The sequence below is a fragment of the Amaranthus tricolor genome, chromosome 14, assembly GCF_026212465.1.
Source record: "Amaranthus tricolor cultivar Red isolate AtriRed21 chromosome 14, ASM2621246v1, whole genome shotgun sequence".
NCBI lineage: Eukaryota > Viridiplantae > Streptophyta > Magnoliopsida > Caryophyllales > Amaranthaceae > Amaranthus > Amaranthus tricolor.
Genome location: NC_080060.1, coordinates 7,580,395 through 7,600,195, shown reverse-complemented (window position 1 = coordinate 7,600,195; position 19,801 = coordinate 7,580,395). Strand labels below are relative to the sequence as shown.

The 19,801-nt window shown below is 36.2% G+C and overlaps 2 protein-coding genes across 2 annotated transcripts; both read right to left on the bottom strand.

Annotated features, from left to right (window-relative positions):
- Positions 1-1,623: 1,623 nt before the first annotated feature.
- LOC130799475 (uncharacterized) lies at positions 1,624-14,606 on the bottom strand. The gene is made up of 6 exons (XM_057662579.1): positions 14,415-14,606; positions 13,609-14,081; positions 12,942-13,463; positions 10,739-10,891; positions 10,505-10,618; positions 1,624-2,567 (listed from the first exon to the last, which is right to left on the bottom strand). The coding sequence occupies exons 2-6, from the start codon at positions 13,723-13,725 to the stop codon at positions 2,478-2,480; spliced, it is 996 nt and encodes a 331-aa protein (XP_057518562.1). The 5' UTR covers positions 13,726-14,081; positions 14,415-14,606; the 3' UTR covers positions 1,624-2,477.
- LOC130799474 (uncharacterized) lies at positions 14,415-19,477 on the bottom strand. Its single transcript, XM_057662578.1, has 4 exons — positions 19,195-19,477; positions 18,330-19,004; positions 16,834-17,586; positions 14,415-15,163 (listed from the first exon to the last, which is right to left on the bottom strand). Exons 1-4 carry the CDS (start codon positions 19,331-19,333, stop codon positions 14,613-14,615), a joined length of 2,118 nt encoding a protein of 705 aa, XP_057518561.1. The 5' UTR covers positions 19,334-19,477; the 3' UTR covers positions 14,415-14,612.
- Positions 19,478-19,801: the final 324 nt, after the last annotated feature.

Sequence of the window (19,801 nt, the reverse complement as noted above, 5' to 3'; positions counted from 1 at the left end):
GGGAGCTGAGATGACTGATCAAGATCAATATCGAAGGTTGGTAGGAAAACTCATATATTTATCTCACACTAGACCAGACATTGCCTATGCAGTGAGTGTCATGAGCAGATTTATGCATCGACCTCAGATACAACACATGGAGGCTGTTATGAGGCTCTTGAGGTACTTAAAAGGGACTTGCAATAAGGGGATTCTCTTCAGAAGAAATCAGCACTTAAACCTTGTAGCATATACTGATGCAGATTGAGCTGGCGATCGGGATGATCGAAGGTCAACATCAGGGTATTTTACTCCGGTTGGAGGGAACCTGGTCACTTGGAAAAGCAAGAAGCAAAAGGTGGTAGCTCTATCTAGTGCTGAAGCAGAATTTAGAGGAATTGCTAAAGGGATTACAGAAATTCTCTAGATTAGGAAGTTGCTGGAAGAGTTGAACTGTCAACAGCGAGAGGCAAGCAACTTATACTGTGACAATAAAGCTGCCATCAGCATATCCGAAAATCCTGTTCAGCATGATCGTACAAAACACGTCGAGATAGATAGACATTTCATCAAAGAGAAGCTGGAGAAAAATATCATCAGTCTACCATTCATCAGATCAAAAGATCAATTAGCCGACATCCTCACTAAAACTGTTTCAGCAAAAGCCTCCAACACCATCCTATGCAAGTTAGGTGTTTTTGAACCTACAGCCTAACTTGAGGGGGAGTGTAGAAATATCTCCTAAATATATTCTTGTATATTCTATAGGATTTTTCTAGATGATTTTATTCTCCTAATTATGTACAATATCATAGAGATTATCTTGTTTCCTTACTTAGTTTCCTAAGTTGATGTATATATTGGAGGGTTGTTTACCCATTGATGAATAAGACTGAAATTACCACAAACCTTCCGCTGCTATAATTCTCAAATAAAATTTGATAATTACCCTCATACATACACTTCAATTATTATTACTAAACCTGCACAACCAAACCTTTATGAAATAATTATATTATTTAAAATAATTATATCAATACCACTATAAAATTCAAGTTTTTGTTACTTTGCAATTCTATAATGATTAAAATAAATATTCTTTTTCAAAACTTAATATATAGAAGAAGTCAAATAAATTTTTACTTACACCTTAAAACTTAAAAAAATAACAAATATTCTTGATATTAGTAATTCAAAGCAAATTAATACATATTTTTAGAGTTATACGATTCTATGATCCAATTATACCGATATGATTCTATGATTCTATCCCCTCAATGATGGAAAGTTGTTATACATGCATAAATTGAGTACTAATGAAGATCATCAAAATTAGATCTTTAGAGTCTGCATCACCACTACAATATCTGAAAACACTCATATATATGTAGATTGTAGAATTCAACTAAAATATCATCATTTCTCACTACAAAAATGAATCCATATACCAACTAACGAAAATAGTTAGAAATCAGTCGGTATTATCCTATACCGATTAATTTTCGAGTATTTTAAACAGTCAGTGTAAATGTAGTTGATATTTCAATTTAGTAGGAAAACAGTCCGATTCCGACTAACATCTAGAGATCGAAAATTCCGACTATTTATTAATCGGAAAGCATTATCCTGAATGTTTCCAACAATTTTTTAAAAAAATAAAACTGTTATGAATTGTGTGACTTGAGTGCACATTTGATGTGTATATTCATGTGTGTCTTTTGGGATGAAATCCTATAAATGTGTTAATGTGCGTGTTTAAGTTGGTAACTTAACGATTGTGGTGTTTAAAGTGTGATTTAATAGTTGCAGTAATCATGAGAGTTATAGGTCTTAATGATATTTAATGAAGAAGTGTAAAAGTTTTGAAGATGCTTTGCTATATTTAGTCGAACATAAACTAACAGAAGGCATACTAAAGGTAGCTCGACCAAGCGAGCTTTTGAGTGAGTCAAGCGAACAAACAGAATGTATCCAAAAGTTGTCTGTAGCTCGCTCGACCGAGCGAGCCTCTGTTCCGGTCGAGCGGATCTTCTAACGATTTAGAAATTTCTGTTTTCATCCCTTTAACTTCTTGGAGCAGTTTCAAAGTGGTTAATACTCAGAATTAAGGTTGTAATCTCATTGAATGTACTTAGTACTATAAATAGAAAGCTCTCATGCTCATCTAAAAACACAAAAAAAAAAAAAAAAAAACACAACCTCTAAGCCAAACACATAGTCTTTTTGTTTTATCTCTTGCTCAATTGTAATACTTCATTTGTAAGAGTGTATTACTCCATTGAAATAATATAAACAAGAAACTACACACCACGGAGGACGTAGCCATCATTGGATGAACCTCCTTAAATCATTGTCATTTTGCAAATTTTATTTTATCAAACATTTGTTGTTATGGTTCATCAAAGTTCTTAACATCATATCGATCTTAGCAAATAATTTTGAGTTACAGCTGGAGCTTGAACCCCTGACCTCTTAAATTAGAGAAATTAAACAACACCTCAACCACTAGGATAACTTATCATGATATCAGTTGCTGAATGTCCAACTGCTTCTGAAGGGTCATTATTTCTAGAAGTGGAAGCTTGTCCCTGTAACATGAATTCATAATCTAATTAGTATCATTCATAGTCTTATTGATGCTTTAGTCATTATTTTGGTCTAAACAGAAAACAAGATTTATAAACATATTTTTAGTCATTTCAAGTTATTCTAGGCATTTGAGTCATTTTGTACTTTGCGTGGAATTTGCACCAAAATGAGTAATAATTGGATGCTTGAGTAATTTCTGAAAATAAAGCATTCTTTAGTTTCTTCTTGTTTTCTATATTTTTATTTATTTGTGAGTAGATCCCTCATCAGGATAATTGACGATCCCTTAACAATGTAGAATTCAGACTAACATCTCCTTAATCAATCAAGATATTGACAATCAAGAACTTATTTGGTATAATTTCATGAAATCAAGCACTCTACGGTTCTACATGTTGTTCACTTAGATTTTTCATTAGGAAAGTGGGTAGGGGCGCAGCTAGGATTTTGAGTTAAAAGAGGCCAAATTGTCGATATACTGGCAAACTATTTTACTCCCTCCTATTTACTACATGTGTCCCATTTGACTTTTCATCAATTTTTTTTGATAGGCAAATGGGACCAAATACGTAGGAGAGGAAATCGAATTGATAGTGGGGTTTAATACATATGTAGGAGAAAATGTGCAATTTATAGTAAAATGCGACCACATGTGTAGGAGAAAGTTCAATTATGGAAAAAAAAGTACCCAAAATAAGAATGAGACATTTGAGATGATTTGATTAAATATGAAAAGGAAACACATGTGCTGAATAAGAAGGATTATTATATAAAAACTACATAGATTATAAAATTTTTAAAATCACATATAGCGGAAAAAGTTTGAATCACAACAAAAATATATTTGACAAATGGAGTAGAATCTTCTTTATAATTACCTTTTTGGAAAAAAAAAACTAAGTGTTTGACTCCAAAGTCAAAATTATAAAGGATTATATTTTCGGCAAGAAAGGCCGAGCCTCCCACAGCCCCCGATGAACCTATAAAAATGTAGAATTCAAATCTAGATCTACCTAATGAATCTAGTAATTGACAATTGAGAACTTACTAAGTAGCATTATAAATTGTTAGGTTAAAGATTTTGCAACTTGATTAGTACCATGAATTTAGTAAGGTCATGACATGTGGAGTCTTGGCTAGCATGTGACTATCGGATCGATACCACGAATTTTATGAGGACATAGGGTGTGCTAGTCAATATGTTTAGTGGACGTCTTGAATTCAGCGATTTCATCTATTCTCATTGTTGTTAATGGTGACTCAAATATATGAGTTGCCATTGTTGAAGGTGATAAACAGAAGAAAACGCCGACTCGGCGTCGGTGTGGCCAATGAGGAAGACGACTCGTTTGAAGGCTGCTGGACTGAGGGTGTTTTCCAGAGAGCAACGCCGACTCGGCGTCAATGATGGCGTAAAGACAGCCGAGGCGGCTGTAGGTTCTCTTTTCTTGTTTTTTTGTTAGACTATGAAGCCGACTCAACGACATTGGTTGAAGTGACGGAAGCCGACTCGGCTTGCCTTGCATTTTTTGCGGGAGACAGTTTTTCCATGATTTGGCCGGTTACTTTTGTTTTTTAATTAATTCATAACTTCCTTTTATTGGATAATAGTATAAAAACCCTCATTTTAGAGTTAGGGTTAATTACTCACAAATTGAAAGATCACAAGAGAGCCATTATATTTGTAAGTGATATCTTAATTCATCTTGAAAATTCTTTGCGATCATAGGAAAACTATTCGATCTCGGTGCTAGTGGACGTAGTTATCACTATCGTCCTATCTTATTGTTTTTGTTTGAATTTCTTTATTGTTTCATTATTGTTTTTGACTTTGCTTTCTTTGTCGCACAACACTCATGTTCTACGATCCTTCATAAACGTTATACTTATGGAGAAAAATCAAAAAAAAAAAAAAACGGAGTGTTAAGAGGATAAAGAGAAACATACTTGAAAAGGCACATTTGTATGTTTTTACATGCTAAGATGAGTAGGTAATTTCAAACCGATGCAATTAAAACGATTACTTGGCATATATATCAGCATATGTATATGTGTTTGGGTTGAAAATGATACAAGAGAAGTGACCAGGTTTGTCTTGGTGATTTTCCTAAATTTGGATCTTTGCTTGTGCTGTGTGCTTATGTGAATGATTTTCCTAAATGATACAATGAGAATGATGAAGAAGATTAAGATGAAAACACCTAAAGGACACATTATCTATTATGCAACCTTCTGGCATTGCATAAAGGATAGCTAAGAGAATAATCAAAACTTATTTGGTGGGCTTTGAAGATGATTCTTGAGTGTGGTAGCAACGAAGGTGAAAGGTTTGGTAAATCCTCAAAAAAAACTTGATTCAATAACAATATTGACCTAAAGCCATCTTCTCACACCGAAGCCATGGAGTGCAAGGACTTTAGAAATGGCAGCCGCCAATGAAAGTGGAAAATGGATCATTTCAAAAAAAATTCAAACCTGTGAAACCAAGAGGTAAGACGATCATCTATTGCAAGTAGATCAACAAGTGCAAAGAGGAAATTTAAGCATTTAAGAGGAAAAGTGCAACTGTGCAAGACTAGACTTATAGATCGAGGTTTTAGCCAAGTTTTAAGAATCGACTACAATAAATGAATAATGTTTCTCACCGATGATAAGACATACTTCCATTCGCACTCTTTTAGCTATTATTTCTTTGCATGATTTAGACTTGGAAGATTTAGATGTGAAAATTGCTTTTTATCGTGGAGAGTTAGAGGAAGAGATCAACATACGACAACCAAATAGATTTGTTGTTGAAGGGAAGGAAGGCTATTGTGCGACAGCGGAAGCAAAGTTCGAAAATAATAACGGAAAACAATAAAGATTCAAACAAACAATAAAGAAAAACACATTGAGAAATTAACGTGGTTCACTATCAACATGATAACTACATCCATCGGCACCGAGAATAAACTTTTCACTATAAACCGGGAGGTTACAAGATGAACAAAGAACCACAGCAATGGCTCTCCAAGCTTTTTTTTCTCTTTTAGTTTTCCTCACTTTGTGTTCCATGCATCCCTAATTCTAAGCCAATGGGGCCTTTATATAGTATACCTCAAAAAACAAAGAAATTAGGTTAACAATTACAAAGAAACCGGCCCAAAAACTAAATAATCGTCAAAAGAACGTGGAAAAACTAAATCCTGCACAAAACACACTGCTCCGCGCTCAGCATTCTGCCCAAGATAGAAGCTTCTTCGCACTCCACGTAATACTCCGCACTCCGCGCATCCGCGCCCCACGCATATCTCTGCACCCCCCGCATCCAACATTTTTGACCCACACTTGATTTATCTTCTTCATGATCTTAGACTTGGTTCGAGTCACAAAATCCCAACAATCTTCACCTTGACGAGAACCCATAGTCCGTCATTACCTCATCAAACCATAGTGAAACAAAACCATTCTCAAGCCAAAACCGATGCAAGGCTCAAACATAAGCCATACATCCCTACAAGTCTCCAACTAAGACTCATCCCAAAGTCTTCAACTAAGACCCATCACATACTCGTTTCCAAGTATAACAACTCATAACGCTCAGCTAGCATCACAAGTTCACTCATAATGCTCCACCTGCATCACGAGCCCAGGAGGCAAGCTCCACCTGCATCACGAGCCCAGGAGGCAAGCTCCACCTTGAGGTTGTGCACACCTCCACCTGTGAGCTCCCTCAACACTGCCCCTAAAGGCCTATGTCACTGAATCCAGCACAGTAAAGAATCTACTAGGACTGTCAGAACATCCTTCCTTCTTTACCTCTATTTTCATGTACGTGCATTCCGAATGGAATCTAACCACACCGTGCTTCTCCTGAACATCAAGTACCTAATCACTAAACACACAATTATAGTACACAAAAGCCAACCAAAGTTGATCACAAAAACCATCACCGAGATCATAACCTACCACAAAAACGGCTACCAACCTTGCCAAAACCACAAGGCTCAATGCATAACCTACCACACTTATAGCAACCAAAACAACACTCCCTACAACCAACCTATCAGACTTCTTGATAACACATATAGGCTTTTCATGAAACCTTTAGATCGGTGGAATGTTCCTTGTACTGACTCTTTTAAACTATCCACAGAGATAAAGATAGCACCAGAAATCACAATCAGAGAGATACTTGGGGCAGCATCAACACCATTAATCTGGGGTCGAACAGAAATGGATGAGGGGCTAACCTCATACTCCACCTCAAACTCGGTACCACTATCACCATAACCAGCAACTGCAAAATACACCATAGCACACCAAAGCCCTAACAAGACTCCAAATATGAGATAGCACAATACCCTACTGAGCCAAAACACACACATACTGGTCACCTCTAATCCCGTGTGTAAACTCTGATCGAACAAACTAATCAAGTATCTACTCAACAACCAAGTACTAGAGAGCATGCATAAGACTCTCCCTAACAAGGTCCGGTTCGCTATTCCTATAATACCACTCTGCAATGGTGTTATCCCATAGGTATGATGCCACAATATACCTAAAACACAGAACATAACAAATCCACAAATCAAACTACCCAAATGTAGCCAACTAACCATCTTACCATAGAAGAGATCATGAGCTTCAATGCTAAGCTCACACTTGTGTTTAAAACCAAACACCCAATGCTTGTCTTCCTCAAGGTAGGCATTCTTGACACATGTAAGATGATTCCTAATGTACAATTCCAGCTCTCTACTCTCACCCATATGACCATGCCTATCATAAACCGTCATCTTCTGGTGACTACTAGAAGCACTAACAACAGAACTAAGCAGCATAACACCCTGAAAGGCATACAGGGATTTCACCTTAACACCCCAAATTATCAAATCCGAACCCTTAAAGACACCCACTTCCCCATTTCTAAACTCACCCTTGAGCCCCGAATCATCTAAGGTCCCAACCGATATTAAGTTCTTCCCTAATGCAGAAACATGCCTCACCTTAGTCAAAGTAACCCTTCTCCCATCACTAGTCCGAAGTCTCATTTAGACCTAAAATGTCCTGATTCCTGACAGTGATAACATATTATGGTCATAGTGTTGCTAGACCTATCTCTACTATTACAAGTATTCGACCTAGCACCGTTACTATTGTTAGACCCCTTTTTCTTTCTAGAATTTCGATCGGACCTAACAACTAACCCACTGCCATGATTCCCATTATCACATGTCGCCTTTTGACGCAACTCCCTAATATAAAGTGCTGCCTTCACCTATTCTTGGGTCAACAAGTCTTTGTCAACCACAAAGGACTCCACGAAGTTCTCATAACTATTCGGTAGAGAAACAAGCAATATTGTTGCATCATCATCATCTATCTTAACATCTAAATTACACAAATCTAGTAAAATAGAATTAAGATTTTCTAGATGATCCCTTAATGGCGTACCTGACTACGTTTTGAGGCTAAACAACCGCTGTTTCAGTAGCAATTTGTCGGTTAATGATTTTGTCATGTACAATGACTCCAATTTTAACCATAATTCCACGGTCGTCTCCTGATCAACAACCTCCATGATGATATAATCATCAAGACTTAGCAAGATGGTAGAATGAGCATTCTCTTCCATCACTACTAATTGTTCATCAGTCCATCCGTCTCCAGATCCTGACGTAGACGCCGCACTCTTCGGGATCAACGGATGTCAAATCTACAACTGCTTTAATAACGCCTTCATCTTAATGTACCATGGCCCAAAGCTATTCTTCCCATTAAATTTCTCAATCCTTATTGTAGAATCTCCTACCATTATTTCCCTCAAAAAACTCTTCCTAAGATAAAACCTGAGCTCTTGATGCCAATTGCCGTGCGACAACGGAAGCAAAGTTCGAAAATAATAATGGAAAGCAATAAAGATTCAAACAAACAATAAAGAAAAACACGCCGAGAAATTAACGTGGTTCATTATCAACGTGATAGCTACATCCATCGGCACCGAGAATAAACTTTTCACTATAAATCGGGAGATTACAAGATGAACAAGAAACCACAACAATGTCTCTCCAAGCCTTTTCTCTTGATTTTCCTCACTTTGTATTGCATGCATCCCTAATGCTAAGACAATGGGGCCCTTTTATAATATACCTCATAAAACAAAGAAATTAGGTTAATAATTACAAAGAAATCGGCCCAAAAACTAAATAACCGTCAAAAGAACGTGGAAAAACTAAACCCCGCACAAAACGCACTGCTCCGCACCCTGCGTAGTATTCCGCGGCATGCGCTCAGCGTTCTGCCCAAGACAGAAGCTTCTCCGCGCCCTGCGTAATACTCCGCACCCTGCGCATCCAACATTTTTGACTCATACTTGATTCATCTTCTTCATGATCTTGGACTTGGTTCGAGTCACAAAATCCCAACAAAGGCCATGCGTAAATCCTCGTGGCGTTCATATGGTTCCCTTTAGAGAAAGTTTTGCCAATCCAGATGGTGTTTCATATGCCAAAACAAGAGTTTTCTTACCTATAATTTGTAGTCTCCCTTATTGGATTTGGAGAAACAAAAATGAATGCTCAAGAAACTTGAAATCTTAGACTTCTAATTTTGTTGGTAATAAAATCAAAATTAATGTTAAAGAATAGGATCCAATGGTTCCTTAGGAAAATGTTTAGTTATATTGACTTCAAGTGGATTTCTTCTCTTTTAGTTTTGCTTATTTCTTAGATAAGGCTGCTATCTTTATGATGGCTTATTGCTGTTAGTTGTTCCTATATCATCCATTTTTCCTGTTAGGATAATGAATATATATTTTCATCTTCCAAACAAAACACAATGACGTGAGGTTTCTTCATATTAAAGGTATAAATTTTATTGGCAAGGTAGAGAATAGAAAAAAAATGACGATTTTGTGATTGTGATTAATAGTTGCGATGTCGCGGACGCGACCCCTCACAGTGTTCTCACTTGTTTAGCGGACATCGGAATGTGAACTATTAACATGAAACGTATCCATTTATCATGGTAATTAAAAGGTTTTCTAATGCACATTTACAATATACCTTTAGAACCTAGCTAATACATATAAGAAACATTAAATTGTCTTAGAATAATATTTATAAAGACTGTTACTCCATCATTTTTACACAGGCTGCACAATTTGGTTTTGGGGAGCGATTAAGCTCAAAATTCGTTATAAAATGACCATTAAACAGAACAACCTAATTTTTATTCCATGCTCTTGAAAAGCCGGATACTTTGAAGACTACCACGGATGCGTTGAGAAAGTCGATCACGACTTCCAAGTTTGGCCTTAACTCATGCTTGGTTGGTTACTATTCTATGTTATGTTGTATTGACTCCCTTTATAAAAAGGATATAACTCTTTAAGGTGCTTACATCCTAGGTTAAATTGGTTTTTATTCCTTCATTATGTTCTTGGCAGAGTTTGTTTATTCGTCAATGGGGAGTATTGTTGAGAAATGCAACTCATTAGTAACTCCTATCAATGATTATGGGTGATGCAAAATTTATGATTTGTTTTAGGGCATTGAAATTAATACATTGGGTTTGGGTGCATGATAACTTCATATTGCAGCGATAGTGTCTAAGTTGGAAATTTCGGGTATATAAATGCTCAAATGAGCTGAAAGTATAGCAACAATTGTCTGTTCGGAATCATAATTGTACTAGGGCAAGCATCTTTAAATTAGGCAATGTAATCTAGTAAATACTAGCAACATAAAACTACTTTCTTTTCTCGTGGATTCGTTTTATTGTCACTAGGTGAATTACTTGAAGGATTTTCGCACCTCACAAATCTTATTTCATCTTGTTTCATTTATTCTAATTTCTCAGACGTTCTTCTTCATAATCTATTTTTTTTTCATAGGTGTAACACTTTTAGAACACCATACGGAACGATAGTCATGCATTCAACAATTTTTACCTGATCAAATCGGTTGTTTTGATGTTTTTGGACTTGATCATTCACAGGTTTCGACTTTCTTAGCCTCATTGATAACGTGCCTGATATTTCCTTTGCTTTCTGAGGTGCTCCACCCTGAGACAGGAATTTAAAAGTGTAAATTCTATCTGGTTACAGAGGTTATCAAACTAATACGAAAAGAATTTGTTGTCTGTAATCTAATCAATTGAAGATAGCTGCTATAACTACTGTTACCTCTTGATCAACTGAATGATGTTGAGAGTTCTTGTCTTGATTATGCTTTGAAATAAATTTAACCGTCAAAAAGGAGGCGATATTACTGAGTAGATTGCCGCATCGTCCCTCAGAATTCTGAGACTCGTTATTTGCAGAGGTAGATGCTTTTTCCTGAAACAAGTATTCAACATAGATTATCATCAAGTTATAGTTTGTGGATTTCATTATAATATTTATTTTTTTTTGCCATAATGATTGTGTGCCAAAGTGTAAACCAAACATTTATTTGACTCAGTGTGCAGTAATTTCATAAACCAACAGATAGGCATTGAACCTCTAGAAGAAACCAACTCTTGAAAGTCTTTAACATAATGAAGAAGAAAATTTGTCTCAAAGTGTAAATAAACCATAATTCTTGTTTCTATTTCTTACAAAGTCATCAACTTATACTTTCACAAAAACTATAAGCAAAACCTCCTCTCTATTAAGTAGGTGTTCGATGTGCTAATTTTCTCGCAAACCATTTTCTCTATTGTTCCAGTGACATGGTATACCTATTAAAATATGGAGATTCCGAAGGCTGATTGGAGTTACTTGTCTAACTGATTTATTTCACCAATTAGTGGAGAACAAATAAGATGCCCAAGGAATGGATTACTTTAGTACCAAACTACGAGAACAAAGGAGATGTCCAAGATTTCTCCAACCAAGGAATAAAACTCATGACCCTTATTATAAAGTTACAAGAAAGTGTGACCGAACTACGTAAGAGAAGATATACCCAGAACCGGCTTGAGTTCACGCCTAAAAGATCTACGTTGGAACCAATTCATCTAATGAGTCAATGAAAGAGTACTAAAGAGCAAGAAAAAAAGGTTTGCATATGGTATTCAATCATTTGGAAAAGGCACAAGACAAGGCACCAAGAGAAGTACTTTGGTGTGAAATGGCAAAGATAATATTCCCAAGAAATTCATTAATATAGTGTAAGATATGTATCCAAATGTTAGTACATGTGTGGGGGGGGGGGGGGGGGGGGGGGGGGGGTGGGGATGCGGGGGCAATACATGATTTTTCAATCAAAATTGGCCTTCCCCAAGGTTCAATCCTAAACCCTTTTCTTTTTGCAAGGGTCGTACATGAGTTAACTCGATTGTTCGAAGCAGGCATGCCTTGGTGTATGTATTTGCTGATGACTTCGTTGTGGTAATAAGACTACACTGGGGTAAATGCTAAGTTAGAACGATGGAGACTAGAGTTGAAATCACGAGAGTTTAAATCAATACAGAGTAAGATGGAGTATATAAAGCGTCAATTTAGCACAAATGAGAAAAGTAGAGACACTAAAGTTGGACGAGAATCGCTCCATGTGAATGTTTTAAATATCGTGGGTCTATATTTCAGAATAATAAGGATATCCAACAAGATGTGACGCATACAATCATGTGCAGGTGGCATATTGGAGAGTGGCTACTAGTATATTATGCGATCGAGGTATGCCATGTGCCCCTAAAGTTAAAGGGCAAGTTTTGTCAAACGACCATTATACAAGCATTACTTTCTAAAATAGAATGTTGGGTTTTTAGAAGAGATCATAATAAGAAGATGAGAGTAGTGGCATACTTTGAGGGATAGAATTTGAATCAAAGATATAAGAAAAGGTTAAAAAATCGCAAATAGATTAAAAGAAGAAAGAAAATTGTTTGAGATGGTTTGGGCGTGTGCAAAAACGTGAAATTAACGAAGCAAATAAGTGGATAGAAATTTGAAAGTTGGGAGACTTAAAAAAGGGTGATAAAGACCAAATATTACTAGAAGGGCAAAGAGAAAAAGGATATGAAAGCTTTAGATTTACTGGTTGAGATGGTACGAAATCGAAATAAATGGAGAATAAGAATTCAAGTGGACGACTAATGGAAATGATATATTGATTTATGGAGCCTCCCTATCTTTTGGGATTAAGGCTTTGACATCGTTGTTGTTCCTTTTCTGGTTTTATACGAGATTTACAATTGAAAATTAGGTGGAAAAAAGAGATTGATTGATAAACAATTTCTCTCAAACTTCGAAGGAAATCAACATTTTCCATTCTCCCATCTCAACTTCTATATTTCTCTCTTTTGACTAATATTTTTCCATGAGAAAAACAATAGAATACTAATTATCATTTTTAGTAAAACTACAAACACCTCATAAAATACAAATTTAGAATTGATTTTACCTCAGATTTTTTATCTTTCTTCGCCGAGGGGATTAGCTTTGCGATATTATGCAACACAGTCCTATTTGCCGTAATCCCTATGCATGAGCACATGACAATAATAATGATGGCTGCCCATAAGGAGCGGTGTTCAATTACTGCGTAGACTCCTGTCATAAATGCCACCATTGTCGCATATAGGGATAGAAGGAGTATCATCACACTACGGTCAACCAATAAATATGACATATCACGGTCACAAACCATAGACCATAACAAGCAACACAAAACCAACATGGATGTATTCATGGCAAATGCATCCGCTAGTAAGAATACCAAAAATGAGGCTTTCTTAGCTAGCATAGCTTCTCCAGTGTCACTTTTAAGGCCACCAGGAAGAGTGAATCCAGCTGCAAATGTGATTGTTGCCAATAAAGCTGCAACTACTGATAATGTGTTTCTCATTTGATCCAAATTCGCCCCTGGTTGGATATAGTTTGTTTTCAACCGTGGGTTAACTTTGATCTGCAAGCACAAGTTTTCCTGCAGGCATTTACATTTCACATTAAAAAGAGCCACCAATTAATGATACAAAGAAAGCACTATAAAACTATAAATTCTAAGGGTAAAAGATAATGTAACATTGACAAACTCGAGTCAGAAACATTAGTTGTGTTGAATAACATACCCAGTTCTTGTCATTTTCGTAAAGCTCAAGAAGCAAATCCATGGCAGTTTTACCACTTTTATTCTTAATGTTTCGTTCAACCTCATTATCTTTAAGCAATACCTTAGCCAGATGCATTTCCTTCCTAACTAAAGCACGATGCAGGGGTGTCGCACCATCTGATTCAGTAATGTAATTCTTAAGCTCTGAAATGGTTGGATTCTTTAGGAAGTTGAGGTAATCTTGGTAAGTTTGCAATTTAATGTGGTGTAGAACATCATTATCAATGAAGGCAATCACAGTTGTCAAGTCATCTTTATCACAGGCAGTAATAAAATCAAAGGTTTCTTTTTCTATTGAAGAAATGTCCTTTAGCAAATTTACAAGCCATTCAACGTTGTTCACATTGGCTTCATCAAACGCAGTTCTTCCCTTATCATCACGCAAATTGATTATCCACCAAAATTTTGCAAGTAACTGTCTGCAAGTTTTCTCTTTTATTACATAACAAAGGGACCATCAGCGTTCATTAAAATCAAAAGGTCATTCAAATTTGAGGCATACTAGTAAATCAAATAAAAATTAAAGTTGTGGGAGTAAAATACATAAGCAGGGATGATTCTGGATCAAATAAGAAAAAAAAAAATTGATCCAGTGCCACTTTGGTTTTATACGTAACATTTACAGAGATACCTGAAAACAAGAAACCTTTTGGCGAAATAAAGGTTTAAAGGTATTTTTGGACAAATTTTCCTAAACAAATTTGCTACAAATTTCTTGGCAACAAACTAAAAAGTGTATTCATAAGTAAAAAATCAAGTATGTACCTGGGCAAAATCGCAAATTATGAAGCACAGTTTGTCCATCCTTACGACGCAGTGTTCGAAAACGAGGAGCCTTGGAGGGAACTTTTGAACTCAAAATCTTATCAACAACTTTTGAACATCCATGTTTAACAGCAAGAAAGAGTGGTCTCTCACCCTCGTTGTTAAGAAGCTGATATGATGATGAATCCTCTTTTAATATCAGCAAGGCAACTTCTTCGTTTTTAGAAGATACGGCCTCGTATTACCATTATTATTTTGTACTTTCCATACAGAGCATGACATATTCTTCCTGTACTGATCCACAAAATTTTGCATTATTTCAAAATTTTCTTTACTCCGTGAAGGGAATACCACCAGATCGGCGGTTGCACCCCTTGTTGGAAATAAGGTTTTTGGGAATGGCGCTGGATTAGGAGCAGTTCTCTCCTTTGCTGGGAATGGTGTTGGATTAGCAGCAGTTCCCTCCTTTGCTGGGAATAATGCAGTGGTTACCTCTTCTGTCGGCAATATGCGATTGGAGGTTACACCCCTTGCCGCTATATGTAAAGGGGTATCACCCTCCTTATTTTTCATTTCAGTTAAATCCCTATAGGCTTTGTTCCCCGCTTCAGGAAATTCTTTTTTTAGTAAATTGAATGGCCAAACTTTCCCGATTTTTACCCATTGGTGAAGCACATTAAATTTCTTCTCCTGATCAACTGCATCCAAAAGCTCTGGATGCTTCTTCAACAGCATTCTTACAAAATTTTCTGTCAAATTTGTTATCACATTTTACTACTTTCCTCATCGTAATCTTATGCATTTTCGACTAGCTAGCAATTAAAAAAATCGTCAATCCTAGACACATAGGACCATCATAAAAATCCCTAACAGTCATATAACCCCTTTGTTAAAGCAAGTGCCAATAATCTTAATAAATGTTAACTTTAAACATTTAATCGAACATGCTTTGTCTTGTACTTTAGAGGGGTCGATAAAGATGTGTCGAATATGGGTGGTTTAAGGTTTGGAACGGTTGATGAGAGTTGTTTGATCAAAGCAACAAGAAGAGAAACAGACTGTGAGCGGCTCGACCAGGCGCTCGATCGAGCTATGTCTGGCTCGACCGGTCGAGCGGTGTTGGCTCGGTCGAGCAAGAAGTCCAGAACAAGTCAGTAGCTTTCCTGGAAGCACGCTCGACCGAGCGAGGTAGTGGCTCGGGTCGAGCGGAAGTTCAGCAGACTATTTTGGATTCTGTTTTGGTCAGAATTTGTAATGTCTATGCAATAATGTGGTGCATTACTTCTATTGTTTATTGTAATGTTTATTGTCATAGTTAATTAGGATGTTAATTGGGATGTTACATGTAAGTTTATGGTGATTTATGAGGGAATACTAAAGGTGATGAATACCTTGCTTATAAATAGGATTCATCACTCATAGTAACATTTACCAAAAAACACACATATTGTTGAGAGGGCTATTGCATTGTTAGAAACTTTAGAGTGTTCTTACTTTGTTTTAGTATTTGTGATCTTGAGAGATTGTTCTCAAGATAAGGGTGGTTTATTATACTTGTAATTGTTGAATTCATTATAATAAACTATATTTGAGGGGGAGGTATTCGAGATACCTCATAAACACTTGTGTTTATTTTTGCATTATATTTTCATTTGTTTTTCATTGTTGAACCTCTTTAAGGCTTGCGCTTTCACCCTTAATGTTCCCCATGGTTTTAGCAAAAGAAAACTCAAGACTCTCTGCCATGGCTGCTTATCCCATCTCAAGAGCAAATATTAATCAAGTCTCCTTCTAGTGCTTAAATTTGATTGTGTGGTTTGAGTAATATAATCTATTCACCTCTCTTCTTTCCTTATCAATTCATTGACACTAGATAGGTTTAACTCCTTAAACTTACAATTTTCATGCTCAAATATCACGCGAAGCTAAAAACGGGAAAGGTTGGTGTACATGATGACTCAGCCACATGCTCAAGCCATCAGCACACAATAAAAGATGAATCCTCATGTCAATAGACTTCTATTGATAGAGCAAATACAAGTTCTAGGTCACATACTTAGAATGTGCATGCATTAAGTGTAGTTTGTAGTAGATTAGCCAACCAAACAAAACTCTCTTTATCTCTCTATCTTCTTTTTCTACTTCTCTATATAACAGAACATGAGTTTTGCTTTATTGTTTTGTGATGTAATAATTTGTTATGTAAGAAACCTTGATTAAAGGTACTCTAATGTTGTTCCTTTGATCCTTCTAGCATGGTATTAAAGCCGAATATTTCTTGCATTTCATTGTTGATTGAATCATTTTGTTCTCTATTTGTCATTTTGATATTTTCTCTTCCTAATTTTCATTGCCACCTTCTATGTTCCACAAAATAAACATACATGTAATGAAAAAGTAAATTAGATTGTAGATAAACCTGAACATCTTGGTGCATAGTGAAGTGGAGTGCAACCATGTGGGCCGCCAACACAATCATCGCAGAGCACTAGTATCTTTTCTGCAACTGCGCTCATCCCATTTTTTACTGCAAGAAAGAGCGGGCTCTCCTCTTTTTTGTTCTTAATCATACATATGGTTGAATCAAATGATAGGAAATATAGTGCAAGCTCTTCACATTTCAAAGATAAAACTGTGTGCAATGGTGTATTGCCTTCATCATCCGTCGCTTTCAAAGGAGGGCAATCAAGTAACTCAGTGCTCATACTCCCTTTTTCTGTTCTTTCCTTCTGGTAACCTTCTATAAGCACTTTCACAAAATCAATGTTATCTCTATTGGGTTTCGCTGGTGGAAAGCAGTTTATGTTGTTGAATGGAGGAGCAGCGCTTGCTTTTACGCTATTTTTTGCAATATCAAACGGAGGGATAGGTGTTGGTGCACCTTTTTTCGCAATACCAAATGGAGGAACACTCCTTGTAACAGTCGTTGCCTTAAATTCATGGATACCCTTCACCGCTATATGTATTGGAGTTTCATTATTGCGGTTAAGCTTATAGATGTGCCCCCGGAAGAATAAACGCTTCATGTCACGGCTGCCCGTCTCTGAAAGCAATTTTAATGGCCAAACTTTTCCTATAACTGCCCATTGGTGTAACGCATTGTATCTATTGATGTCATCAATTGCATATATGAGTTCTGGATGCTTCATGAGCAGCGTTTTAAGTATGTTTTCTGTCATACACAACTTTTTATTATCAAACGATAATAATTTGCTATTAAAATCACATTTTCATATTAAGTCACTACTATGCAATATACTGAAAAGCACATAAGGTCTATTCAAAAAGAAAAATAGTGTGCTTAAAACTTAAAAGCATAATAAATGTTATGTTCGTGTAATTATCAAATATCAATGCTTCTATGTTGTGTTCTTTTTTTTCTTGTATTAGAAATAGGTGGTTTTCAAGACACCATTTGTACTATTTAGAGGAAAGTTGTATGGTGCAACAAAACAAATTCTATTTCCTATCGACAGCCATTTAACAAATTTGTAACTGACAAACACTCGTTTCTTCTGGTTATATGACATTCAAGAAAACTTTGACAACATTTTTCACATTTAGAATATGAATTATTTGCACTTGCTATCATAATGAGAGATTTCGTTGTATATTCTATGATATACTTCTACTTTGTTATCATATACTTCCAAAACATCTTAACTTTTCAAACACTTAAAGGAAAATATTTATAGTTAGTTTTGAACAAGAGTATCCAAATGATAGTTAAATATATACTTCATTAGGCAACATTTTTTGAAATTGATTTAATCTATAAGATAACATAAAAACGCATCCGAGTAAAATTGAAAAGAGGTTAATATTAATAAGTTACCCAAATGTGTGCATATTTGGCATAATGACCATTTTTTATATTTCAAGAAAATTGAAAAGTGAAATAAAATGAGGACAAACCTGAACAATTTGGTGCATAATGAAGCGGAGTGTAATCTTTTGGGCCACTGACACTGAAAGTGTCGCGCTTCACTATCTCCTCTGCAACTACGTTCAAACCATGTTTCACTGCTAGGAAAAGTGGGCTTTCCTTATTGTAGTTATCAATCTGACTTATAGTTGGATCAATTGATAGCATATATAATGCAGCTTCTTGCTTTCCTGAAGATAAAGCCAAATGCAAAGGTGTATCCCCAAAAATATTAGCTGCTCGAAAAGGAGGGTAATGATCAACTGAGGACGATTCTCCAGCCTTTTGTTGTTCTTCTAGGAAACTGGTTACAAGAACTTCTAAAAACAATTTTAGAGTTGTCGTCGTATCATCTACTGTCGAAACACCCATTGGGGCAATGTCAAAAGGAGGAACAATCGTTGCTGCCATTTTGAAAGGAGTGGTTGCATTACTCCTTACCACACAGTGTATTGGATTGTCACCGTTGAACTTATCAGGGATCATAATTAAATCCTTGAAGACTTTGGTCCTCACCTCTTCCGGAAAATCATCTTTTGAAAGCCACTTTAATGGCTCATACTTCCCTATTCTTGCCCATTGGTGGAGCACATTGAATCCGTGTAGTTGATCTATTTCATCTAGAAGGTATGATTTCGTCTTCAGCAGCAATCTTAAAATACATTCTGTCATACACAAAGTCTACAATTAGATACTACTCCAATTGTTTCAGACTAGTTAGTATCATTTGATAAAAATGTACAGTAGGTACTTGGGCTCTATATCGAAACTTACTTTTAAGTATAAATGTATATTTTATATTCTTCGATTAAGTAACTATTTAAACCAATTAGTGAAGCAAACAAGATGACAAACCTGAAGAATATGGAGCATAATGGAGTGGAGTAGAACGACTTGGGCCACTAACACTATAAGAGAAGTTGGACTCCAATATTTCCTGTGCTACCTTGTTCATCCCGTTCTTTACTGCAAGGAAAAGCGGGCTCTCCATCATATCGTTATCAATCTCACATACAGTTGGATCGATTGATAGCAAATGTAACGCAATTTTTTCCTGTTTTGAAGATAATGCCTCATGCAAAGATTCCCATAATCATTTTTTTCTTTCCATGGTGTACGATCAAGTGACTCAAACATCTCCCCGACACATAGGTTTTCTTCTTTGTAACCATGTATAAGCTTTTCCACAAACGTAGTATCATCTTCATTAGTTGAGGCCGCAATATGTAACGGATTATTACCGTACAAATCAGACGTCATTATGAGCTCGCCAAAGATTTTTGCCTTCACTGCCAGAAGATCCTTCTTTTGATCCTCATCCAAAAGCCAAATTAGTGGCCACGCCTTCCCTATTTTTGCCCATTGATGAAGTATAGTATATTCGTCCTCTTCAGTAACTGCATCAATGAACACTGGATACTTCTCAAACACCAATTTTAAAACATTCTCTGTCAAATGGAAA

Coding starts and splice junctions, on each gene's coding strand:
- LOC130799475 (XM_057662579.1), bottom strand. CDS start 13,725: ATGCATCTGGCTAAGGTATTGCTTAAAGATAATGAGGTTGAACGAAAC. Junction 10,892..12,941: donor AGAAAGATAAAAAATCTGAG/GTAAAATCAATT, acceptor TACTTGTTTCAG/GAAAAAGCATCTACCTCTGC. Junction 10,619..10,738: donor ATCATTCAGTTGATCAAGAG/GTAACAGTAGTT, acceptor TTCCTGTCTCAG/GGTGGAGCACCTCAGAAAGC.
- LOC130799474 (XM_057662578.1), bottom strand. CDS start 19,333: ATGATGGAGAGCCCGCTTTTCCTTGCAGTAAAGAACGGGATGAACAAG. Junction 19,005..19,194: donor TTATGCTCCATATTCTTCAG/GTTTGTCATCTT, acceptor TGTGTATGACAG/AATGTATTTTAAGATTGCTG. Junction 17,587..18,329: donor TTATGCACCAAATTGTTCAG/GTTTGTCCTCAT, acceptor TGTGTATGACAG/AAAACATACTTAAAACGCTG.